The sequence below is a fragment of the Anser anser genome (genome assembly GCF_964211835.1).
Source record: "Anser anser genome assembly, chromosome: 13".
Classification (NCBI taxonomy): domain Eukaryota; kingdom Metazoa; phylum Chordata; class Aves; order Anseriformes; family Anatidae; genus Anser; species Anser anser.
The window spans coordinates 17,261,658-17,288,819 of record NC_139734.1 but is presented as its reverse complement, the minus strand read 5'-3'; the positions used below and the strand labels follow the sequence as shown (position 1 = coordinate 17,288,819).

At 41.7% G+C, this 27,162-nt stretch overlaps 1 protein-coding gene across 2 annotated transcripts in view; it reads left to right on the top strand.

Moving 5' to 3' along the window:
* Positions 1-27,162, top strand: part of LOC310881067 (uncharacterized protein) — a 266,119-nt gene that overhangs the window by 237,237 nt on the left and 1,720 nt on the right. The window contains exons 6-7 of one of the 2 annotated variants that reach the window (XM_083797796.1): positions 20,208-20,334; positions 24,787-27,153. In XM_083797796.1, coding sequence (XP_083653922.1) covers positions 20,208-20,334; positions 24,787-24,879 — 220 coding nt within the window. In that variant the 3' untranslated portion in view covers positions 24,880-27,153. Of the gene's footprint in view, positions 1-20,207; positions 20,335-24,786; positions 27,154-27,162 lie in introns of those variants that run through there. The other variant, XM_083797797.1, reaches the window with a different exon arrangement.

Here is a 27,162-nt window from a genome sequence, read left to right as displayed (position 1 = left end):
TATCCTTTTACTAGAACAAAGTTGAAATAAGTTTCCTTTGTACTTTCACCATCTTTATGTGAAGAATAAAGAATAAGCTGATTGAGACCACTTACAGAATTGCAGGAGTTGTATACAAAGGCTCACATTTTCCTGTTTCTGCCACTTTGACATTATTTTCCTTTAAGGAAGTTTAAGTCCATGGGGGTGTTGGCATGTGCTGGTTGAATGCTTGAAAAAGTGAGTACTAAAAAGAAAGTTTAAAAGGCAAGATAGTGTTTGCCATGATTTGTTCAGCAGTCAGAAAGATGAATGTGTACCTGTGATATTGTTCTGTCGCAACAACTGTTTCTCAATTTTTTCCTGCATAGGGGAAAGAACTATCTATCCCTAAATATGATACTTAGCCTGGGAGCATTTTTGCTCTTGTTCATTTGTGTCACCTAAGTTTCCTTTGCCCACCAGCCCTGGAGTCACACTAGTTCCTCATATGTGTTTTGGGGATGTAAATCTATTGCTGTTTTGAAATGCCCATAGTGATCTGGCAGCAGTTCTGTTTGAGCATTCCTCAAAAAGCCTCACAGAAATGGTGTGTCTGATCACAATAACGAACACTCAGGGTTACCACTGATTTAGAAGCAAATGTGCAACAGACAACTGAGATTTTTATCAAAGCTCATCTGGGTAGTGAGTTAACGTGGCAGTTGCAGTAGATAAAACACCGTAGGATCTTTGACAAGGAGTCTGTCACAATTTTGCAATTCTATAGGGCATATTGTCCAAGAATTCAAAGAACCCCATTATGTTTCACTGAGCTATTGTAAGGTAGGTAAATATGATTAGATCCATTATTAGATTGGCAAAATGAGACACAGAAGCGATATGATCCCCCCACTGTGGCATATATACAGCTGGTGGTGACTCGGTGTTCTTCTGTCGTGTGAGCCTGCCACAGCCCAGCAAGGCAGCTGCAGGATACCTGATTGTCCCTTTGTGCAGTTTTGCAGTCTCAGGTGCAGCTGTTTTCCCAGTGTCGTCTATTCCTGGTCTCTCAGAGATTCAGCTCTTTAGTGAATATTTTACATATTTTACTTGATGTATCTAAAAGCAGAGTTCATTAAGCAGTCCTTAAAAAAATACTTATCACACAGTTCACTGCCTTTGTTAGCGTTTATGTGGTGTCAGTGCTTTTATCAGCCCCCCATGCACTTGAAGTTTTACCCCATTGAAATCCGTAATCTGTGCCTTTACTCCCACCCAGTGCATTCATGGCCCAGACCATATCTTCTAGCTACCCTCCATGTCCTATATTCTTACAGCCCTGATGTTGTATTCCGCGTACCTACCACAGCTCCTTTTGATTACAGAGCAGCGGCAGCTGCCCTCCTGGGAGACTGCATATAGACAGGTACAGGCCAGAACTTCCTTCTGAGCTGAGTATTTTTATTAAAAATTACTCCCATAGGCTGATTGTTATTATTATTCTTTTTAATCCTGCTATTGTCTCCCTTAGGCCAGCCAAACTGAGAAGAGACAAACTTTAATCTGCGATTGCTTTTACACTTGCTTGTGTTTCACACATGCTGGGAGGTGCTAGGATCCTGTGCTTTCCCAGTGTGCTGCTTCATTACATTCCTGGGATTCTTTTTGCAGTTGATTTTCTCCTTTTAAAGACAACCTGTACTCTAAAGGGAAAAACAATTCTTTCTTAATCCTTGCTAGTGTTGCTGTACCTTTGTCAAGGCATGGGATTATCCAGGGCTATATATGATCTGGGCCTTTCCAGAGTTAGTCATTTGTGATGGGGGAGAAAGCAGGACAACCATGCTTAGCTTTAAAGCTAGCCTTGAAGGGATTCAGCTTTCTCTGGGAAGGGGCCAACTGCATTATTTTACATTTGAGTTCATTCCAGCTCTAAGATCTTGTCTAATCTGCAGACACAGGGAGTTCAGCATGGTAGGGAGGGCCAGCAGTTGTCCTTCAAAGGGAGCCTCAGCAATCCTTGTTCAGTGCCAGCCCACCAGGACAATGTCTGGACCTGCAGGCCAGCTGCAGTTCTAGACTACAATCCAGCAATTGGTAAAGTGCAAATGCAAACTCAACTTGCAGTCGTGCATAACCGCAGACTTTCAGCTCAACCCCACAGTCTGCTCTCCTGGAGCATGAGCACATAAACTCTGGCAATGGGAATATACATGTGTGTGCGTGTGCACTGTGGGTCCAGACCTCTGAGTCTGCAGAGAAAGCTCTTTGCTTCATGTTCTTTTTCAGAGGAGGATTGAGAAGGAGAAAAAGCAATAGGTCAAACATTTTAGCCATTTAATTAAAAAAAAATAGCACTGTTACTGACTTCATCTTTCAGAACCTAGGCTGCCCAAGTCCTCTTTATTTCTGCAGTTAGGTATCTTAAAAACTTCTTGCTCAAAACTTCCCAATCTTTACTTTCTCAGCCCTTCTACGCAACAGGCTTGTACAGGAACCCCATTCTTCCTTGGCATTCATTTCGTAATCCGCTGCTCTGGCCTCAAATATTTTATTATATGTCCTGCTATTTCAACAATTTAATTGAGCAGCATAATTTGAATGCTTTAGCAGTAATTTTTAGCACACCTGAAATCAGTGCTATTGATTCTTCTCTCTCATGTGGCCCTGGTTAGGTATTTTCTGAGAGGAAAAAGAAGCATTGCTTTTGCTCTTCTTTTTCTGACTTTTGGCTTTTGTGGCAGCACAATATTTGACTCTCTGCTACTTGTCTTGCTCTGAAACAGTTTATCAAATCTCCTTCAACAATTACTGTCTGCTCCTCTATTATTCACTTTCACTTGCTTGATTCTTTCCTATCAATCAGCCTTCCTTTCCCTCTCCAGCCTGCATTCTGTCAGCATAAAAGTCTCCTGCCTTGAACTGCGATCCAGGGTAAATGCAGACTTTTAACCCTTCCCACAAGTGTCCAACCACCTATACTTAATGTCAACACAGCAATTAATTTCCTGTCTCCTTGGTTCAACTTGTGCCGTTCAAGCTTTCCATCATCTGCTCCCTTTTTCTCTCCATTTTCTAATGAGGGATTTCTGAGACAATAAAATGGTCTTCTGCAGTTTTTGCTCACCACCCCAATGACGTTCCAGGTTTCATCAACATTTTGGTGGGTGCTATACTTTTTTAGGGCTAAAGCAAAACCTACTCTGGTGCTGTAGCTTCTTACTGATTTCTGTCTGCTTCAACGGACTGTCTGTCAAAGAACTCACTACACTATGAGTATCTCCTCCATCTGCATAATTGGTTTCAAGTTAGAATGTGGGGAGGTTGTTTTGCCCCTGACAATGAAAGTTGTTTGTTCATTATGACCACAGAAGCGGATTCTGCTCCTTGTCCTCCTGTGGCCCGTGATATGTTCTTATCTTTTGTACCTTGGAGTCTCTCTGCATCCACCCTCCCTCCCTCAGTCTCTGCGGCTGCAGCGCCAGGAGCACTGGGTGTCTTCACCTCAGGGCCTTCGTGTGTTTACGTTGTAACGGCTCCCAGAGAAATAGGTTCTTGGAAGTGGGAAGTAAAACTCTGGTTTTATCATAATCATTAATAAAAGCAATTAATTTGGTCCATGCACTGTAAAATTCAAAGACCTTTTGTAGGTCATGCTTAGAAGTACATGTCTTTTGTATTAGTGAAGTGATAAAATTCAAAGGGAAATGAGAAATGTTTTCTGTTCTTTACATGCAACGTGGAAAAAAATGCTAGAATTTTACTGGATTATTAAAGGAAATATGTTGTGGGGGTCCAGTTTTTCCTCAATGCTGTTTACTCTCAGAAGAATATGTGAAATATTGTGGTTTTATCCATGAGAAAAGTAATCTTAAGGTAAAATGCACTGTGTTTATTTGTGAAAAGTGTATCATTCTGTAAAACCCCAAAGCCTCATTCACTTAATTGTTCTTACAGTGGCTTAGCCACAAGTGACAGCAGTCTGTGTGTAGCAATATAAAACTGGTGTGAGCCCATGGAGAGATGGACTCGACACTCTGCACGCTAGTGTCTAACTGTATATCTCATAGGGAGGGAACTAGAAAGGCAGTAACTGTGTCTGTGGTTACTATCAATTAGAATCAAAGCTGCTTAGCTGGCTGAGATGTGCTTCTTCTGAATCCTCATTCTGGGTTTCTGTCATGCATCTCTAATCTCCTACAAAGTTACATTTCCATAAAAAGACATTTTCATTCTTCCTGCTTATTTTTGTTAACTAGAAATTCTTCTTGATGATGTTTTTTGGATTCAAAAACTCTTCATCTAGGTCAGCATTTTTACACTGCCAGTTTCCCAGTTGTTATATTGCTACGCTTCACATTCTTAATTTTAAACAATAAAAGTCTTGGAACGGTTCTTGCTTTTCTATAGTTTCCTTCCTTCTGAGAGCTGAATGTTTCCTCTCATCACAATCTCCATCCCAGCTTCAACCCATTTATCAATTTATAAGTCTCGCTTCTTCCAGAATAGTTTTTCAGATACGTATTTTTAGATGAGAGCTGTTCCATCTTTCCAAAATGATCACTTCAACCTCAGCAACTGGAGCTCAGACATACAATATTTAAATTATTATTTATAGTACAGGAACATTCAGAGACTTTCATTAAAGATAAGACATTAGGCATGTGCCTTGATAAGTAAAGGCACAATGAGTGATAGTCCCTACTCCAAGCAGTTTTCTCTCTTAAGACAGGGTGATCTTGCTGGGAGAATTTATGGAGAAATGTGGCCCAGACACACATTAGGATCATGCAGGAATGGATACAGTCTCCAAGTTTTGCCAGAGTTACCCGGCCCTGCCTTGCCCCCCAGTACCACCCCATCTTGTGATATTGCTTGTGTCTCAGCACCCAATAGGCAAGAGAGCAGGATGGGATCAAGCAGAGGAACAAGAGTGCTGTGAGAGCATGACCACCCAAGGGAGATGCCAGGTGAGTGCAGGTAGGCACATCTGCCTTCACCATCCAGACGAAGGCAGTAAAGGGTGTAGTTATGGTGCTATAGCTCTGTGAACTGCACGCAGTACTCGAGGTGAGGCCGCACCAGCGCAGAGCAGAGCGGGACAATCACTTCCCTCGACCAACTAGCAATGCTGTGCTTGATGCACCCCAGGATATGGTTGGCCCTGCCGGCTGCCAGGGCACACTGCTGGCTCATATTCAGCTTGCTATCAACCAAAAGCCCCAGATCCCTCTCTGTGGGGCTGCTCTCCAGCATCTCATCAGCCAGTCTGTACATACAGCCAGGGTTACCCCTTCCCAGGTGCAGGACCCAGCACTTGCTCTTGTTAAACTTCATGCAGTTGGTGGTTGCCCAGTTCTCCAGTCTGTCCAGATCTCTCTGCAAGGCCTTTCCACCCTCCACAGAGTCAACTGCTCCAAGTTTAGTAAATCAGCAAATTTGCTAAAAAAAAACCTTCTAGTCCTACATCCAAACCAATTATAAAAACATTGAAGAGAACTGGCCCTAAAATGGAGCCTCAATACCATCAAATACTGTCTTGAGATAACAGATTACATACACAAACATGGCCAGACAACTCCTGATGCCAGGGTTTTTCCAGTCATTGTTAGAGAACCTTTTTCTCCAGTGTGTCCCTAATTTTTTTGATTCCTCAGCTAGTACCAACTTATGATCTGTCAGGCTTGTATAGTGTGGTGCATTTTTGTACTGAAAGAAACCTTTCTACTTGGATTACCATTTATAGCTCCAATTTTTTTCACTAAGTGGTGTAAATTAGTTCTGTGTGACTTGATGGATTCTCTCCCTCCCCCTTGACAACAGTGATAAAAGATCTGACCCCTTTCTGTGCATTTGTAAAACCAAACACACAAAATCTAATTTGTTTATGGCCAAGCTTTTAATTGCTTTACCATCACAATGTGGAACTGAATGCTTTAGCAATCTTGGGGATTGATCGACTGATTTTTAACATGGGACTTGACATGAGAGGGGTTATCACCATTAGATGTAGTAATATAAACCTTTGGGGACGGTTAGGATGTTTACTCTGACTTCTGTGAGGCAAGAATTTGGTGTACAGGTTCTAAATCCTGTTGTGGTTGCTGCTGAAATGTCCCAGTAAAATAATCTTCCAAGCTGCATTTCTTATCAGAACTGAACACTGTAACAGAAACAAAGCTTAAGAGTAGTGGCCAGCGTTTTTCTCTGCTCCCAGAAGTCCAAAAATCAGGCCATGTTTCCTGACCTAACAGGGAGGAGGAAACCCCCTTCACGTTTCAGAGCATTGGTTTTGGGTTTTCACCACTCAGAATTAGGCTTACAAAACAAAACCAATACTTATATGCAGATTATTCCTGGTCTCAAAGTACCTCTAATTAATTCAGTGCTTTTTGCTCTGGACCATAAAGCCTTCTTTAGCAGAGGCAGTGCTGTTTTAGCTTTCTCTTTTTGCTGATTATTATCAAGTCAGAATAATTCTTTTTTCCCCAGAGAAAGTCCCTGTGTTTTACTCATAAATAAAAAAGAAAAAGGAAGAAACATTTTTGATGGTATTTTTGTGATTCGACTTTGCCATCAGAATAGAACTGCACACATACAGCACTTGTCGTCCCTAAAACTTACATTTTGAAAGTTCTTTGAAGATGTAAATTACAGATCTTTCATATGAAAAGTTAATGAAGGACTCTAAACAAAATAAAATAGAAATGATGACATGAAAGAGCCTTCTTATGGCTTCAATAACAAGATAAACAGTTTAATATTCCACATACTGCATTAAAAATAACAGCTGGGCTCTATGGAGACGAATCCCTTAACTCTACTACATCGGTTTTCACATTAGGAGAGGACAGTTAAGGAGAGTGATGACTCTCCCTTAATTGTCACCTTCTTTTGGTCCCCAGAAGCACTGAAAGCAGGCAACACCTGCTAAGTTTTAGCAGACTCCAGAAGTACTTTAACAAATAGAGTAGTAAAGTGCCATTACCACCAACACTTCAGTAGCCTTCGAAGTGACAGACATATACTGTATTGACAGCCTAGAATTTTAATGAGCAATAGCTGTTTCAGACAGTATTGATTGTCTTTTTTTTCTCTTCTTCCGATTCAGACAAGAGGAAGCAAGAACCAGCATTTCATTAGAAGGAAACTTTGTCCAGTTATTCATATTTCATGAATACTCGTGAGTGAGCATGTCCTGTAAAATAACCAATTAATTCAGCCATGTTAAGACCGAGGCTGAAAACTGGAAACTACACCATTACGTCTACAGAAGCCGAGGAAGGCATAAGTTTCAAATTTTCCTACTCTATAAAATGTTCCCAAACAACGTTTTGATCCACATCCCTTGGTTCACTTCACTTTCTACTTCTCGGCTTTCCTGACAGCTTCTCCTGTGTATATTGTTCTAAGTGACTATTGTACCGTGCTGTTCACAGCTCAGAATGTTTCAAGATACAATGCCCATTTTTCTGAGTGGTTTTTGGTGGTGGTGGTTTTGAAAGCATCACAGATTCAAGTTTAAAATGACCAAAAGAGCAGGGGAAGGAGTAGCCTGCAATAATGATTTGCAAATTGTGTTAATTTCATAGTGGGATCCTGCTTTTTGATAGGATTTAATGTGTAATGAGCTCCTGAGACGTTATTTTTGCTTCAAAGCTTTGCTGAGTACTAGATCCTATTAAATTCTTGCAGTGAACACACCAAAAAATACTTTGAGCTAATTTTAATAATTTTTAATTGAAGGAGTATTTTTATTCCAATTTGAGTGTTCAAGCTGTTTAAAAGTTAACACATTCTCAAAGTACTCATCAGTCTTTTCCTCCCGTAATATCTTTTTTTTAGGCAGCTCATAGATTTTTTTTTATTCAGCTTTTTTTGTCCTGTATTTGTTTTTCAGACCAAATGGAAACAAATTTAGACTTTTTTTTTGTTGTTGTTATTTATTCCCTTTAAATTGCCTGTATGCTGCAGTTTAATTTCCATTCTTTTTATTGCTGTATTATAGGCTACCATTACTCTTTTACTTTTTTTTTTTTTGTAAAAACAGAACCAAATTCTAAATTTTTCTGCTAGTCATTTCTTGTGTCATAGGAGGAGCTAGATTTGTGTGTGTGTGTGTGTGTCGTGCTCAGTAACGTATGTATTTTGTTACTTGTAGTGCTGTTACATTACATTAAATCTTATGGACCCCAGCAGAGAATGGCATCTCAGGTTGCACGACAGCTAGCAGGAAACCAAACAACATCATAATCTACATACATAAGCAAAAAGTGTGTTTTCCTGCCGTGCTTCAGGAAGGCAACGTAGACACAGAAAGATTCAGTGACCTGTTTCAAGCCTTCCTAAAGATTCGGGATTGGTTCCCATACCCATAAGACTATTCCTCTGTTTGATTTATCCTCTCAACCTTATTCCTATGCTCCAAAGTTGTGTGGAAAGCTGGAGGACAGCAGGCAGTCACATGGCAAATGAAACACGGCTGTGTAGTTTGTCTCATATACAACTCTGCCTCATTTTAAGCATGGCATAGACTAAGAAATCAATGTTAAAGCGACAGCTTTACTGAAGGTAAGCCTTGACTAAACAAACGCTGTGCCTGAGGCCCTCCTTCATGGTGGACTCTCAAGCTATGGCAAGCATGAAAAGGTGCGGCGTCCCACGTCTCTACCTGCAACAGGATTTGGGGCTAGCAGAGGTGAGTGCTGGTGAAGCTGGCATGCGAGATCCCAGTTTGCCCATCATTTCCCTGCAGGTGTCAGCAGGGAACATGCAGTCACATGCTTTGGTGACAGAGGTTGCAACGGCTTAGTTTTCAGAGCCAAAGGCTTTTGGTTTGCTGCTGTGGCTGCCCAGGGCTCTGCTTCTGGTGCAGCTGGTGCAGGTGTTTGTTTGTTTGTTTGTTTGTTTTTGTTTTTGTTTTCTGGTAAATGAGACTCACCCTAATGAATCAGTCTGTCTCTCTCTCTCCATATCCATATTAATTTTTAGGAATCAGAGACAGATGGTTAAGAGCTTTGAGATGTTTGGGGTGACCTTGGGGAGGCTGTAACTACAATGTAAAATTGCAAATGGCAAATGCAGTAAGCAGATTAAGAGTCTGGCACTCCAACAAATCTCAAGACCTACTCTTATGTTGCTATTTTTCCCCTATGGCAAACTTACAGAATCCAGAATGACTTTGCTGTGGCAGTGAGTTGAAAATTATAGTGAGTGAGTGTTCCCTTTTAAATAATGGATTATGAGGCAAAGATTAATTTTTGCTCAATTTTCACACTAATTCAGCGCCTTGCTGCCAGCAGAAGCACAAAGAAGGACATGAATTCACAGTAGCTTTCTTTCCTTTCAAAGTCTTAGCATGCTTTTATTGGATAGGACTGTTTGTAATAAAGTCCCATCATTCAGATCTGGCTGCCTACCTAACCACAGGACTTTGACATCTCTTGAACATCGTTTGGTTAATGTCATCAGCAAAGACAGTCAAACCACTTCTCGACTTGCTCAGTGCCTGTCTAAAGGAAACCAGTGCTCTTCTACTACAGACAGAAGGTCATATACCAACAATCCCTATGACAGCCAACACTCTGCAGCTGCCAGGCACCACTTATTTTTAGGCCAATTGAAAAAGGGGGGGGGGAGAGGGAGAAAGAAAGAGAGAGAAAGAGAGACAGACAGACAGCTGGGAAGAGGTGAAACCAGAAATGCAATGTCCCAGAGGCATTTATCAGCCCAAATGAAATGGAAACAGTGAAAGGGAAACACTGCTTTGCTTTTCTCAAAATTGTATTTCCAGTTGAATGAGTCAAAAAGAAAATATCCTTTCCTTTTCCCATGATTTTGAGAGATCTGTTTGCTAAGTCTTCATGCTTAGTAGGAGAGACAAGGAGTATTTATTTTCAGTATGCGTTGGTAATTTATGAGGTTGCTATAAATGCAGAGTTTATGGAAGCAAAATTGGGCCATGAAATAAAAAGGATTTCATTCGAATATCCAGTCTTATGAATTCTTTTTAATTCTTCACAGAAAAAGAGATGAGTGAGAATGCACACAAGGTTTACTAAATTTTATGAGGGAGAAAATCCAGAAAAGTAGCAAATGCAGGTATGTTTTAAAAATAGAAAAAGGGGAAAGATAAGTGAATTTTATTAAGGTTGAAATGTAATTGAATTTTTATTTTCCTATTTTGCCATCAAAGATGTCAGAAAGAAGTATACAGTTCTGGGAAAGAGTCTTGCATTGCTAACTAGCCTGTGTAAAGTGGCTTCACCTTCTTGTGCAGCAGGGTGTGACTGATGGAATGTAAATGCAACTCTTATCTATGACACACGAACGGGTGAAGAGGAGATTTAGAGCCTTGAACAAGAAATAAGATGCCACAATTGCTTTCACTGAGAATTAGTGTTCCACTGGGTACAGAAATTGGGCAAACACATTGTTTTTTGAGAGTAAAAGTTCAGTTCCACTGAACACCCACCAGTATGCATGGCTGTGTTGTGTTAGTGTCCTGCCTTGACCTCCAGAAACTGCCAAGAGGATGGAAGGGTGTGGAGGGATCCTATTTCATGACGTGCTGTAAGAAACACTGAAAGATGGAGGTGCTGATGAAGCATCACAAAGTCTAAGGCTAGGATGCTGTACTTAAGTGCCTCAAAAACTTCCCTAATTCTATCTTTTTAAAATGCCTTTTTGAAGAAAAGAGTCAGCATAGCATGAACCTTCAGTATCTGATGGCTTCACGTCAGCCAGCTCTCCTTGCCCAACCCACACGTCCCAGTGGCTGCTTCCCACTGGCATGTGGGTCTGAAAAGGAGAACACATGAGATCAAGAGTGTATGGAGTGCTAGAGTACTATGTTAGCTGATATTGATCTCACAGAGCAATTCTTTGGAGGCCTTCACTAAAACAAGTCCTTCTTATTAACTATCTTTGGAAAAACGTAAATGTCCTAAGAAATAACTTCTTTGTGGTAGACCCAGAGCCTCTGTAATGCCTTCTCCCACCCTTCTCTATCAAGCTTTGTAACATCGGAGTATGTTTAATATTTCCAACCCATTTTTAGAGTGTCAGTCAGTTTTTTTCCTGTAATTGCAACTCCATATGCTTTTGGACATTAGGGACTAGGGTGCAAATAAATCCAATGCTCCTCATAGCTGAACTGTTTTTCCTGGCTAAGAACAGCCAACCCCCAGAATGTTAGCTCCACCCAGCTCACTGGGCAAAATGGGATGGGGAGGATAAAAGCTAAAATGTCCTTTCTGGAATTAAACTGATTTAGGCTCTGTAGTTGAGACAAATGGAATAAAATGAGGAAAAGTGTCACTTCAATGGCTGCAAATGGAAGCATAAGCCTTCTTCCCATCTTGGCATCTCCTGACCTCGTGTGTTCTTAGCTACTCATCTCTGCGGGAGTAAGCCGTGATCCCCAGTGCCCACGTGAATGCAGCTCTGCCAGAAGGTATAATAAAGCTGGTAGAGGAGCAGCACTGCTCCTGGAGCGTCAGTTGGCTGGATGACACAGAGCAGTTTGACTAGGCAGGAGCAGACTGGAAGTCTGTGATGAGACCGTGGGACAGAGGAATTCAAAGAAAGACTGCCTCTGGAGTTCCTAGTCCAGTGCTACTCAGCAGGGGGCTGCAAGTGGGGCTGTGATGGCAAGATGAGATGGGCTGCAGTTCACATAGTGCGGTAGTGCACCAGTAGTTATGCAGTTCACAATACTTTGGTGTCTTTTTTTGGAATGCTTTTGATAGTGGAGATGGCATATGACCTTCTGCATTTGAGAGCTGATGCCTCAGGAATCTCCAGCTATAATATTGGCCATCAGTCCCTATTCTCATATACAGAGCTATTACCAAGCTAAGAAAAGCCTTAGAGAAAGCTGGCTTTTCTAAGAAGCAATTCCCATTGTTATGTTCACTAAGACTTCTGGACCCCTGAGGTATACAAGGGAGTGTCTGAATTGTAAGTATCAAAAGAAATTAATTATTCTATATTATAATTAAGACTTTTTAATTAGCTGAATAATTACAATTTTTCTTGCATTACAGTGCAGCTTTTCACATAACCAGGTAATCTAAAATTTTATAGCTATTTACCAGAGTAAAAGAAATTCCAGCATCAACAATTCTTTTTCTGTAATAAAGAGTAGTAAATAGCAGCTCTACTGCAGCTGCAAGAAAGGCAGTTCACTTTAAAAGAACTCTGTCAAGGCAAACTTGTCCCTCAAAATGTATGTTTTGTAAAAGCCTTCAGAAAATGTTGGGTCGAACTGTTTTAGTGTTATTGCGAGGAAATCAATATTTCCCTGCAGTCTTTGCAACCCCCGAATTGTAGCATGTTGTTTGTGCAGAAGAAGCTGAAAGCGAAACTGTCTAAAAATGAGAGTGAAGTAAACTGGCCTGTTTCTATAATTTCAGCAAAAAGCACCCAAGGTAAACAAAATGTCACACATGAGCAAAAAATGAAAAATTCTCCCTATTTAAATAGCTGAAGTGAGGTGGGGAGAGGCAGGTTGGTAGGATGGTTTTATTTTTTTGGCTGTGCTTTCAGCCTTTGTCCGCCTTCCTTCCTCCTTCCCATCTCCCTCGGTGCCCCCTTACTCATGTACTTGGGGTAGATAGTACCATCCAGCTTGTCTGCCAGGCTTTGTCCCCCAGAGAAGGCACTGAGGAAATCATGCAAGATCCCAATGTGTTTCAACACTGAGATTAGTGAAGTGCCTGCAATGGCCCCTTATTGGAGAAGAGAAATTCTCATTGGAGAAGAGAAAAAGCTTTTCATATTGCTTTGAAAAGCCAGCAGCGTGCAGCAAACAGAGGTGGAAGCACCACTCCCATCAGATGTTGTGATGCATTTGGGACCCTAAAGCTGGCAAAAATATGAATGCTCCTGTGTGTACCTGATCCCTGTTGTGAACTCTGACAGATTACGTGGTTGTGGGTCAAAGGCTCTCTAGGGTGAGGGCTTGGTCAGGTGATACCAGGAGGAAAAGAGTTTATGGTCTGGCCTTCTCAGATGCTATGGCTGTAGATGGGAGTTTTAAGCTGCTGAGTGTTATTTCAGAACGCAACAACATTGGTTTGGGGAGCTTTTCTGAGACCTATGTCAAGAAAATGAATAGGGGAAGTCTAGGAGACACATAACTTGTTTACAGATACACTGGCATGGATGCAGCAGCTTTGCAATGTCACATGTTCAGCTGCATCAGACAGAAAAAAAAAAGGTTAAGCCACGTTGTGGGAGCAGGAGGGCAGAGAGCAAAGGACCAGGAGAGAGAAAATGCTGTGCTGCCTGGCAGAGACTGCTCTTTTTGTGTTCTTTGCGCTTAGACTGAAACATCTTCACAAGGTTTGTTTTTTTTTTTTTCCTTCTAATCTGGAAATAATTCTGATTTATTTTAAGCCTTCTATTAAGACAAGTCACGCAGCACTGCCTGGCTGGCAGTAGAAGGCTGTGTGTGCACGTGTGTGCTCGCACGTGTGTGTGTAGTTCCAAGGGTGCTGCCTGCTTTCTTTAGTTGACACTGCAGTCAATTACTGTGTTTTCAATTATATATAAAAGGCAATGATGGAGTTTTTCAGCTTTTAGAGCACCACAAATCATAGGGTCCTTCACTGTACAAGCAGCATTGCTGCCACAGTGTAGCATGGCAGCTCACAGCTTTCACACGCAGATCTGCCAAGGAACCAGTGCCACCAGGAAACCCCAAGCTGCAATAGGAGCACTGTGGGGCAGGCAAGCCCTCACAGGCAGCCTCACATGGACTTTCAGCCACCAGACCCTACCTGACAGAAGAGGAAGGGAAACATGGTCCTTGGGCTATGCCATGGAAGGAGAGGAAGAGCATGTTTTGTATGTTCAGCAGCACATATTTGAAGGTTTGCAGCTTGGCTAAGCAAGGAAGGGTAATATAAACCAGACTAGGAGGTCATTTATGGAAAGGGTCACGATGATACAGAGAATGACATTGGCTACAGCACTGCTTACTGTGAGAGATTTAGCTACACAATGTGTCTTTTGCTAGCCCAAAGTAACTTGGTAGATCTGAAGCAAGTGGGTTTCGAAACTGTTGGAAAGTAGGGAAAGTAGGAAAGTTTCACAGATTATGTAGAACTAAAAATCAATCAAGTCACATACCCACTATGTTTGTAGAACTAACCCTAGGAAAAAAAAATGGTTTGGACTTATATATTCGGAGTGTTTTCCTTTGAAACTGAGCTATATCTGAGAATATAATAGTGCATGGTCATCACAGTCCTCACCTCACCACCCTCAGGCTTGGTCATCACTCAGCTTCAGTGTTTGGGCATGTTAACGCACGTACAAATGCCCAAGAATTGTCTGGTACAAGGGCCCCATTCTCCAGTTTTGTTCAGTAAAAGGGATGTTGGCCAAGCCATTTTTATTCTGCTTTGTGCTAGTGGGGAAGAGGGCGCCTGTATGCATCATCAGACCGCATTTTGCTTGCGGCAGATTGGTGATAACCCAGCAGTCAAGTCCATGACAGTGAGCCTGTGAGAGTCTGAGCAAAGCAGGAACAGAAATCAAATCATAGCCACCTAGAGTGAAAAAGAGCACTTGAATTCTGGGACTCCAGTAAGCAAGTAAGTGAGAAAAATTAACAGAAGTTGTCAGCTAAACTGGACAGATTGGCTGCAGTACAAAGTGGAAAAGGAGTGGTGACCCTGATGACAGGGATGGAACCATTTGGGATGACCCCATTTCACCTGGATCATACCCTTCTACCCTCCAAAAATACTTTCCTTTGCATATTGAGCTACAGGCATACAGGTCAGGGGGATGTCATCATGGTAAAGAATACTGTTAATTCAGGGAGATGGGGACCAGCATGAGAGAGAGAACGCTGAAAGAGTCACTGCTGAAATGGAGTTGGTTGTTACTCAAGGCTGAGCTTTTGCTATCAAAGTGGGGCCTTTAATTGGGATATTTGTGTGGAAATGGTTTGTGGACTTAGGAGCATAGTCCAGTTAGACCAATTCTGATAACGACTCTGTGGCTAAGGCAGTCTGGGTGCCCATTGACGGCTGTGTGATGCTGAGCTTCAAGAGTCTGCAGCAGGGAAAGAGAACAGGCTACAGTGATTCTGATGAGATTTTGAACTGAATTGGTGTCTAAGCTGCTTCCTTTGGCCAAAAAAAAAAGAAGGACTGGAGTCATGTATTGCTAGAAAACAGCTCCTGAGATAGATGCTGAATTATTGCTGGGGGAGACTGGGGCCCTGTTGATAACGAACTGGGATTCAGATCACAGTGCTAGAGGTTAGGCACAGCTATGGGACCTGTGAACTCTGCTAACGTAATTGGGGGTTGGGGATGGAAGGACATGCTGGGAGGGCTGGAAGGATTCTCTGGAAAGAAAAGGAACTAGAAATAAATCTAGTCAAAGTAACTTCTACCGTTAATAATCCCTTTTACTAATCAGGGTCTTGAGGGCAAACAAACCCAAAGCTCTTGAGGATGAGAGGGACCTTTGTGCTTCTGCAGCATGTGGGACACTGCCTGTGGGAAGTAAGAGGAGTTTTTTTCTGGACTGTATGATTCTTGGAAATGGCATTTGAAGCAGATGTGAAACAGGCTTTGGAAGGAACTGGAGAGCCTGGGAGAAGATATAGCTAGGTGGAGTATAAAATCCATTAGTGTCTTAATGCGTATATTGGCAGAACAGTACAACAGCAATGAAAAACAAGATACTGAGAGACCAAGCTCTTATTAGATTCTGGTGCCTCAGCGACTATTGAAATTACTATTTTGCAAGAGCGTGGGTGCCTACAAGGTACACCATACAGGCAGAAGTGTATAGTGGTTTTCTGTGGCAGAGGGAGTGTATAAGCTCTGCTCCTACACCCACACCCAGTGCAAGTTGCTTATTGGAGAATGAGGTTGAGTTTTCTTGTATTCAGCATCATGCGCAGGGCAAAAAAATGTGCTTTTTTTGGCAGCGCATTCCCTAAACAAAATAGGTTTAGATCTGACTGTGGAAGGATAATACGGAAGTCTAAGGATTCATAATTATCTTAGTTGTACAAAGATGTATTCCTATAAAGGATCCTGAAATAGTCCGATCATCTCAGGATGAGGGTGAGTTACATTTTTTTGTAAGTATAAACTTGAGATAAGTTGGAGTATGGAAAGATTAATGCCTTTTCTTTAATAACAGTGTTTGATCCAAGACCACAGAAATGATGTGAGTACCCAAGCGAAGTCCAGAAAGTATTGTTGTCCACTATTAATAGCCTGGTGGATCAAGGAGTGCCAGTGCAATGACCCACTGTGTGTAATTCCCCTGTGTGGCTGGTATTAAAGGGAGATAAAAACATGCATCTGACTGTGGATTTCGGAGCATTAAATGCTGTAACTCCGTAAACATCACCTCTTCTTGTTGAAAAGCCAGAAATTATGGCTGTAATAGTACAAGAAGATAAGTGGTTTTCAGTCATAGATCTAGCAAATGCATTCTTCTTCAGCCCACTGGATGAGAAGTGTTGGTAAATGCTTGTTTTTACATTTCAGGAGAAACAAAATAGTTCCACATGAGTTCTTCAAGTATTCACAAGGTCCTGTTGTCTTTCATATGTGCATCATTCAAATGTGGGAGAAATTAGCCTGCACATCCAGGAAACATGTATCATCATATATGGATCACAGCCAAATCTGGGGGATTCTGAGAAACAACTGTGTCAGCAAATAGGAAGTTTTGGCTGCAATCCCAACAGGAAGGATTGAAAGTCAATAGACAAAAAGTTCAGTTAGTACAACAAGAGGTAAAATATTTAGGAGCAATACTAGGTATTGAAGGCCAGACTCTTGGTAAACAGAATGTGGAATTAATTCAGAAGTTACCCGAACCCATTGCTCAGTCTAGCTAAGAGCACTGTAAGGCACATTTAATTGTATGCAGGATTTTATTCTGATGTTCACTGAAGTGAGTCGTCCTCCAGCTAAGCTTTTGGAGAAAACTAGGCAGTGGGAGCAGGGTACAGAAAAACAGGCAGCTTGGTTGAGCTGAAGCCAGCCCAAGCTGCAGTGATGGGATATCTGGACTCAGAAAATTGAGTGGTTGGTTTGCTTCTGTTAGCCAGGAAGGAAGTATCGATTTGGCACAAAAGAGAGATACCATGTTGTTGGCTATTGTCCATTCATCTCAAATCTTATTGATGCCACAACTCCTTGTCAAAAGGAACAAGCAAATTTCTGGTAATCAGAAAAATCGGATTATATTGTTGGAGAAATGCCAACGGCACAACACACCAGACATGCTTCCTTGAGATACGTTGTGTCTGATAAAGCACAAGGTGGCAAATACCTAGCTCTAGGCTGGCAAAATGGACCCTCACGTTAACGTCTGTGGGCATTAGACCTGGAAAAGGGCACGTGACATGAGCGCTTCTATACCTTAATGGTTGAGGGTGCCAAACAGGAGCATTAGCTACTTCAGCCTCGTGATGTGCAGTGGCTCATGCAGGTTTAACTGCCTCTGTCGAAATGCATCTGCATAAAACAGAAATATGTTTTACATGGGGTTCAAGTTCTCATAGGGTAAGGCTTTCACAGTCACTGTAGGAAGAGCAGGATGTAGTGGGGCAGCTCTCACCTCACCCAGTACAAGTTGCAGAAATACCAGTTGCATTGTCAGGTGCACAGCCAAGCAATATGAGCAAACAAGGGTGAAGGATTTCATTTTACTGAACAAGCTATGTGCCCTGCTAGGTGTTAAGCTGGAACTACACGGCAGAATACCCACAAATCTCAGGATAGGGACAACTTGCTTTCTAAAGGAAGCTTTAGGGAAGACAGTACAGATGAATGGCAGAAATTAGGATGTGGTATTCCCCTCTAAATGGGTCCACAAATGACTACAGCCCACCACGATTATATTCCTTTTAAGACCATGACATGCAGGGTGGTATGACTCTGTCAGCATTGGTAGTTAAATGTTTTTGTATCAGATGAACAGCAGTTGATAGGTCTCACAGATTAATGGATAAAAGAATTTGACAAACAGCTGCAGCAGGATAATCATCAAATAGCTGAGCAGTTAGGTTAAAGTGTTCATAGAACAGATAAAAGGTGGAAAATGGTTAATAACCAATATGAATAATGGCAAGTAGGGAGTCAAGTAGTGTATCATGAGTTTACTGGAAAGAAGCACAATTTGGGTTGTAAGTGAAATAGATCTTGTGCTAGCAAGGATGAAGTAATTCCTTCTGTTTACAAGGTCCAGTAGGTTCAGACAATATGAGGCAGTGTTGTCAATCCTAGTCAAAGGTTTGGAGAGGAGAAAAAAAATAATCCATATGAAAAGTTGTATTAAATTTGCAGGATCACATAAAGAAGTGTTATCCAGTCACCAGATCCAGATCAGCATAGAAACATTGATTTACTGTGGTGTGTAAGAATAGCTTTTCTAACTATTGTATCAGGCATAAATGTTCCCAAAATTGGGAATACAGTTGAACAGTGTTAGGCAGTTTCTGTTCTGCCTGCTCAGTCATGGCAGGGTCTGCATGCAGCATGCTGTTTCCTGCATTTTGCAGAATAAAGGCCAGGACTGGAAGGAGCAGAGCATCAGGAAAACTGCCTGAGATAGGCACATCCATCTCCATGCTGGATATATTCCTCTTTCCTAGGAGGCCAGCATTCAGCTAACAAGTGGTGTAGACGTACACTATTGTTCTTGTCACCTCTAATCATGCAGTGATCACCATCACACCAAATCCCTTCCTCCCATCTGCCTTTCTCTGGGTTGTATGAAATACTCCCTCATCCCTCAGTGCAGCCTGAATGTCTCTCTGTCTCTCTGCTTTTTCCATCTCTGGCTCTTCCCAGCCTGTGCAAGTAATCCATTGGCTTCAAATAGGAAAACTGTCTCATTGTGGTAGAGGGTCTCTAACTCATGACTTTTTCCTGTTAGAGAGCCTAGTTTCTTCTTCCATGAACTAGAATCCCCTGAGAAAAAGCAAGCTAAAAGTTTTTCAGCAACCTTTTCTGTTTTGCCCTCCTGGTGCAGGTTGAAAATGAGAAGAAAAGGGGGAAAAGATTAAAAAAAAAAAAAAAAGCAAAAGTTTTCAAAAAGGAAGACCTGTCTAGAGTCCAAACGATCAGCTGGACAGCCGGAGATAATGAGTCCACCTCTGCGCCCTCCTCTTGCAGGGTGGGGATTTTAAAACCTGTTTCTGCCAGAGGTGGTAAAAGACCTAAGTGATCTGTCTTGGCTCTGAGCATGGAGCCTTGGTGATGAGCTGAAAAGTGTGTTGCTCACGTTACAAACAAAGGCTTGGCGGAGGGCTGAGGTAAAACCAACCAGGGCCCGACCTTCTAATCAGGCCCATGCTGTGAGCTCATGGTATTAATCCAGCAGCCGGTGACATCAGGGCAGGAGGCCTGCATGACCCCGAGCCCGTCCGACAGTGGCTTACACTACCCAGTGCCACACATTCCATTTAATAAACTCCATTGATATATTTAATAAAGACACCTCACACTGCCACAGTTTCATGTGTGACCTCTCTGTGGTTGCTACCAAAAACACAAAGCAAGAGAGTCAAGGATCATTAGCTGACGAGACAAAACTGCACCTTCCCTTGCTCTTCTTTTTTTTTTTTTTTTGTCTGAATATCAACTGCTTGGAAGGCAGTGATTGCTTGTAATCCTAACTGTCTATATTATAGAAAATACAGCTTTCTATGAGAGCCTAGGAAAAAAAATTACAGCATAATTCCCAGCAGTTTGAGCAGCTCACAGTCCTGGTCACTGTCATCAGACGCCTCATGCCCACACTCATATTCTACCCAGAGGCTGTGTTGATGGGCTCCTGAGGGGCTGCAGGGGTTGTCACCCCCATCTCTTAGCTCTTTGTGACAAGAAAGGAGCATTTGTAGACATCAGTGCCCAGAGGAAATCCATCAGCAAGCCCCAAGCACCCCTCTGAGGGCCCCTAGCCATGCTGCACACACCAGGGGACTTCAGCTTCTGGTAAAGGTTATCTGCCTCAGCAGGGAAAAAAAAAAAAAAAAAAGATAGATTTGTACCTCTGTAGGTTTTAAAACATGAAGATCAAAGGGTTGAACTTTCCGGATTTTTGGTTTTGTTGGTTTTGTTTGTTTGTTTTAATTTTTGTTGTTGTTGTTTGGGGGGGGGGGTTGTTCATTGGTGGGTTGTTTTTTTTTCCATTAGAAATAGTGTCAGTTGTCAAACAAAACTCCTGATTGATTTGTTTTTTATGTCTAGCTTTCAACATCCTCAAAGGCATCTAATTGTTCAGGACATACTGAGTATCTGCACTTACAGAAATCAAGCCTCAAGTGGAACTCCCCTGAAAGCAAGGCACCGGGAAGCCAAGATTAGTTTTCAGAAAGTAAGTGGTTTTCATTTTTCGGTTTCTCAAGGACTCTTTCAAGGGCCAAGCAGATGGCTGGGAGATCCACAGAATGGAAACCTGCAGTTCTAATGGGGACAGAAAAGTATGTGTAGAGGGGGTTGTTTGTTTGCAGTTTTTTAGTTAAATCATCTCTGTGTTTGATAGCTATTTACGCTCTTTTGCAGCTAAAATGGTAGTGCATTTTTGTGGACTCTTCCTTTTCAACAAAGGACTGAGGAAATTGCCACACTAATTCTCTGAGCTTCCTAGCAGCTCTCAAGCATAACCAGAAGAGCAATTCCCAACTTTAAAATACAAAGGGAAACAAAAGAATAAAAGCACGCAGAGATCAGTTCAGAAAGGCCCTTGAAAACTTGAGGCAGCTATGGCCATGTTCCCATAGCATTTTGAGTGGATGCTTGGGCCCATACTCAAGACCAAGCCAGCTTTAGCTGCCCTATGGGTCTTTCATGAGCACTTAGGATCATGTTAAACTTTTGTGCAGCCGGAAGTGTCGGTCAGCCTGCTGTGCAACTGGATAGACTGCACCTAGGCCCTGGCAGTTTTGATGTGCATTGGAGGGGCTCTACACTTCTGCAACTACAAGACATGATGACCGCAGGCAGGCAGAGCACATGGGGCAGCAGCCTGAGCCTAGTGCACACCATCTGGACCTAACAAAATGCTTTTTTGCATTAGAAAAATACTACTAATCTTGCATCTGCACCTGGGGAAACTGAGTCATAGCATAGGAGTGATCCCTCTCCATCAGCAGGCCCAGGCATTCCCAGGGATCCTGTGCCCACCAAGCAAGCATGGGCTTCTCTGGAGGAGTGCACGCGCACACACCCTCTCTGTGTCTGTTTGCATGTATTTGCTGTATAGCTGTCCCACACATTTTCCTTGCTAGCCTGTCATAACCATTACTGAAATATGCTTATCTCATATATGCAAATAGCAGGATATTTATAAGGTTCTTTGAAATTTCCATAATTGTGCTGTAAAAAAAAAAAAAATCTCTTTGCTTATCTCACAAAGTGTTGTAACCACGGTGTTACTTTTATTGAAATCCAAAAATCACTCGGCAAAATAAGAATAGTTAAAAAACTGACAATTTTTTATATTTTTGAAATGGAAGAAAAAGAAAGGGAGCAAACTGGGTTTTATTATTTTAAATTAGAAAGTTTAATGCTCACCAAAAAGGATATAAACTGTAAATGTATTTTAGCAGTTCCTAGAGAAAAAGAAAGAGGTTTTAATAATAACACTGTGTGCTCCTATATCATTTCCATTAGAAAAATCTCAGAGCACTTTCTGCTTATTAAAGAATGGAATGCCTCAGAACACTCTTGGGATATACTATAGAAAAGTAAGGTAACAGATATAAATCCACATTATGCTCTATACTGTGATGACCTGGAACTTCCTTGCCACCTCGGGGATATACAGCTCCCCGCTATGGCTCAGGACTACCCTGCCCTCCTCAGCACAGCCTAGCCCAGCTGTGACTGCAGCTGGCTGCAGGCAGCAAATGCAGTGCAAGGGACTTGCGTCCGATCATTTGGTGGGTGCTGGACCAACACCTGGAAGGTATTTCCCAAGCTGAGGAAAAGAAGCATTCAACAGCAGTAGGCCAAGCATCAAGCTGTGCTTGTCGTGGGCTCCTGCCACCTCATGTCCTGCCCTCAGGGGGCTGTGAGGAGCTGTGTGGGGAGCTCTGGGATAACCCTCTGCCTCCTCTGGGGAATCCTGGCCTGGCCCTGGCCTCACATGCATGGGTTACTCACCAGGTGTAGGAGCTCTCCCAGGCAGTCTCTGACCATTCATCTCGAGAATGACCTGGAGAGGACAGGAAAATAAGATACTTTCCTAAATTTAGCAAGAGTCATAAAATGTACACTGGAACAACAAAAGGAGGAAGAGAGGATGTAAAGGTAGAGGACATTCCCTGGGCTGATGAAGAAAATAATGTTAAAAAATCCCTGGTGTTTAATCTCAGAAAATACAATAGGCTGACTGAGTGCCCAGAAGAGGAACAGCATGTTAACATATCTTAGATAAACAGGAGCCAAACTGTTAGCCTGACAGAAAAATGAGAAAACCCATCAATGCAGTGGGAGAAAATAATAAATTAAAAAACAGATGGTTCAAAGATGTGATTGCATCTTCAGCTTCAGTGAGAGGAAAGAAGGGGAATACATACGTATTACAGGCAGGCCAGGAACACAAAAGCTGGAAAAATATACACGAAAAGAAGAGGCAGTCTCGTCATAATGAAGTTAATTAAAATAGCAGGACCTCAAGTTATTTTAGGTCCCAGTGGTAGAAACCCCAGAATTCCAAGCCGCATTCTTCATTAATACAAAAAGTTTCCTATTTCATCCATGCTCAGAAAAGAGACCTCTTCCTTTATGTGCTAGATAGTGAGTCAAGGCAGATGGGAATTATTCTGAGCTTGGAGAAAACAAAGAAGCACAAATTAATGGATTACTGGCAGAAAGGCAGTTTAAAGCACTTTGCCAAAGCACAGTTTAGTTCTACACTTATTCTTCATACATATTTTTTTCTGCAATTCTGTTTAGATGAAAAATACGCGACCAAGCAAAGATGCACATCTATATTGTGTATAGACTGGAGTGGGCATTAAAACAGACAAACAAACAAGCAAGCAAAATAAAAGCAGACATTAAAAAAAAAGAAATGTTTAAAATGACTGGTGCAATCGTTTGCACTCAGTACACAGAAAGCTTGCCAGCCTGATCTCATCCCACAAGTTCTGTGTGGGTATATATGCAGCTGTACCTCTGTCACACATATATACACCGATATACTACTGTTTTATATGAGGAAATACACATTAGTTGCAGAGGGTCCTCACAGCCATAGGCACCCTGGCCAGGATCCTTGTTTTATCAGAATAAGTTTTGCCTTTGGCTTCAAAAGTGGCAGGGTTTCACTCTATTCCTTTCCAGCATTAAAGCATAAAACCTGTAACTCTACTTTCTCTGCCTAGGACTATATTTCCACCACTTATGTGAGAAGTCTGGAAGTGGTTTAACTGTGGAAATTAATCATGCATAAACAATTTCAGATATGATACCAATATTATTTCAGTCATAATTTGGCAAGATGATGGAGGCAGGAGCCCAAACTGTACTTGTATTTGAATGCTGTTGATTCCTTTGTAACGCTTAACTCTCAAGACCTCAGTTTTATATCCCTTGGGAACAGAGCCTCCATGTGTTTAAGGGACTGGAAACAGAAGACGAGGAGATGTAGGTTCAGTTCTTGTTATATGACTTTCAACTGCTTTCTTAACTTCCTGCCACCTATTTTTTTCCCTTGTGTAAAATTAGGATAATGGCATTTCTTCATATGACAGCAGCTTAATGCATTTATGTCTGAAATACTTAGGTGAAAGGTGCCATAGATTGCAGAGATTATTGTTTATTATCACAACTGCTATTACTGCTATTTCTGAGAGTTTCACTCAGGTATATAAGGGCAAAATATTATGAACATTTTGCCTTATTTTGAACTTAACACCAATTTTATTCTGAATTAATTCCTTTGAATAAAATTGTTTCTGAACTACATCAACTGGGGACCAGCTGCTGACCCCAAGTGTTTAAGAACTACAGATAATCATGGATGAAAAGAGACAAAAATACATTTTATCTAAGAAGTATCTACGGTTGTGATAGAGTCTGAAATTAAAGTATAATCCAGAGAGAGGGGGGAGAGAGAGTATTCTTTAATTAAAATCAGCTACCTCAAAAGATGGATATTCTCAGGAGTGAAATTTGCACTGTGCTGAAGGCTTTCCACTTAAACCATTGATGATGCAAGGAAAAAGAATTCTCAAGAAGAAATATTGGCATTAGCTGATAGCCACTTGCCACTGCACAATACAGCAAAATTTGCAGAGGAAAAATATGTGGACAATAGAACGGAAACATGAACAAAATAGGAAGCTATCTGAAACACAAACCCATGATTATCCAGCAACAAATGAATAGTTTGGCAAGGAAAGAGACATAAGATAGGGACTCAGAGATAGAGAAAGAAAAATTAAACCAGAAGTAGCAGAGATCAATGAAAACAATCAGTACTTTCTGCCAGAAGATATGTTAAAAAGACTGAAACTGAGGTTTTAGATAACTTGTTCAAAATGATGCATTGTCCCACCCACCATCTCCATAGCAATTAATGGCCCTAGCCAAGGACAAATTATGGTTAAAAGAGTGGAGATTTTATGGACTCCCGGTGAAAGGCCGTAGGTGAAAGGCACAATATCCATTTGCGATAGTTCTGGGGCTCATGGTGATAACGCCTTTCTCACCTTTGGAGACAGATTGCTTCTGGGAACATAGGAACCACAGAGCACACACTTGAGGGGAGTACTCTGACGAGTATTTCATAGTGAATCTTGTTCTGTTCCCGTTTTAGTTACCATCACAGATGGCTTCCTGCAATACAAAGAAGGCTCCTGGCAAGGCAGTTTGCTGGATAACATTCGAATTGGATATGATGGAAGTATAACCTTACAGAAACACTCATTCACCAGCATTTATTTCGTTGTGTTCAGTAGCTACTTTTGCACTGGCACTGCCTTCCTCACTCTGCACTCACACACTAATCTCTCTTGCATGAATCTTGTCTAACGGTTGTCTGCAACTGGGTGGTCCCTGTGAGAAGTGGTAATGCTGCAGTTAGTGAGGAAAAACGTTATTATATATTTTTTTTTTTATTATTATTTTTTCTGGTTGACTGGAGAAGCTGCTGCAATGGGATCAGGGGCTCTCTGGTTATGTCTGCAGGGGGCATGGGCAGTGGCGTGGGCAGCAGCAGAGGACCCTCCCTGTGCTCTGGGCACTTTATTGCTAGGGAGAGGATGTACAGAGCTTCATTTCCTATGAATCCCTTGCAATTATGCTGTACATGATGCAAACGTTTTTCTAGAAAGAGTCTAAAACCAAATTGTTTGTATAATATTGGCCACACAATATTGCAGCTAGGTAGAATGAGATGCATAGCAGGGGACTTCTTAATGCATCAGATTCAAAAATATATGTAAGTCTTGGCTGAGTTCAGGTTCCCAAAAAGTCGTTGTGGATTCAGGATGAGTTGCAGTTCAAGCAGAGGGGCTGGCCAGTCATTAAAGTACTTCATACAGGTACTCTGGCTCCTCCTCCCAGACCTTTGAAGGTATTTTAATATCCATAGCACTTTAAGTGTCTTTACCAAACCTGTCATTAGTTACCAGCATCTCTTGAAAGGAAAAAAGAATTTGTGGCAGTGAAAGAGCAAGGCCTTCCTGGTGATCTTTCTTACACTGGAAATTGGTGGATCATAATGAGCTGAGTAGCAAGTCTCAGAGTTACAGTTTTTCATAGCAGCTCTCATCACTCCTCGTTTGCCCAGTTCTGCCGGCCTTGCTTGCACAGATACCATAGTCCTGTGGAGCACCCTTGAGCATGCAAGATGGCTGTTCCGTGGGAGAAGATAAGTTCTGAAAGTCCGGTGATGGTGGTACATGCTGGCGAGCAGTATTCACATGTTAACAGATTTCCACTTAAACTGGCAAATAGGAATGTCTATGTTAGAAATGCTGTGTGAAAGCCAAGGCAACAAAAGTCAAAATGTGCATATGAGAATATGTGGTACACACAGTATATGTCACAATGTTTACCATCACTTCAAAACATGCACCCACCCACAGTTCTTCACTAGCGGTATCCTGGAACTTCTCCAATTGGGATTAGCTATATGCAGCAAAAGTCAATTAAAATCAGCCATTATTGTACAGATCATGAGATCCATAGTGCAAGATACCATGCTCATCCCAGATGCTCATTAATAGCAGTGTGTTGCAAACAAGTCCGGGACAATTGCATGGGTTTTGTATAGTTTTCTGATTGCCTTATTTGCTCAGTTAGCATATAGCATTTTCAAATGGGTTGGATTAAAATTTTTAGCAAATAGCAAATTCCCCAGAAACACAGTCTGTTGCGTTGTGGTACTAGTGCAAATGTAGGTCAGAGTCAGTAAGTTGGTTTAGCTAATGAAAACAGAGAGGGGCAGAAAGATTTGGGGAAAGGGGAATTATGTCCACCCAGCTTTCTAGAGGAGGCCCTGTTAGCGCCAGCTCACTCAGCTGCTTTTACCAAGGGGCCTGCTGCTGTACGAGACATGGTGACTCATCTCTGCATCATATTTGTCCTACATTTTTAGTTTGTACAGCAACCACCTGCTGAAAGAGTGGTGTGCTTGGTTGGGCTCCCTCAGTCTCTTGTGAAGCTCTTCCACGTAGTTAAGAAAATGTGATTTTTTTATGGGAGGTAAGCTGCGTAGGCTTGTGTACAGGAGCTCACATAACTGTACTACTCTAAAAGTCCAGTTCATGCCACACTTTTATTTAAAACAGTATTTACTGGCCTCAATTCAGAGTAACCTGCACAAAAATGTCCTTGAGCTGAGATCATTCTCCTGGGTGGGTGGAGACTTTGGTCCTTTAGGGAGAGCCAAACACAAGCATGTATCTCACAGGTCCCTGGTAAGGGCTCGCCAGAATTACAGACCAGCAGTGATTCTAGCCCATGGAAGATCACAAACAGATTTTCTATTGAAAAAAGCATTAACTTAACATGAAAAAAGGTCTTTGTTTTAGAAAAAGTTTTCCCCACCCATACATGCACACATGACACTTGTTTTTACGTCTTACTTTAAAAAAAAATAAAATAAAATAAAAAAATAAAAATCTGTAATAAGCACAATTTTTTTTACAATTAGCAGGAATAAGTTGTTTGCTTTAGTGCCAATGGA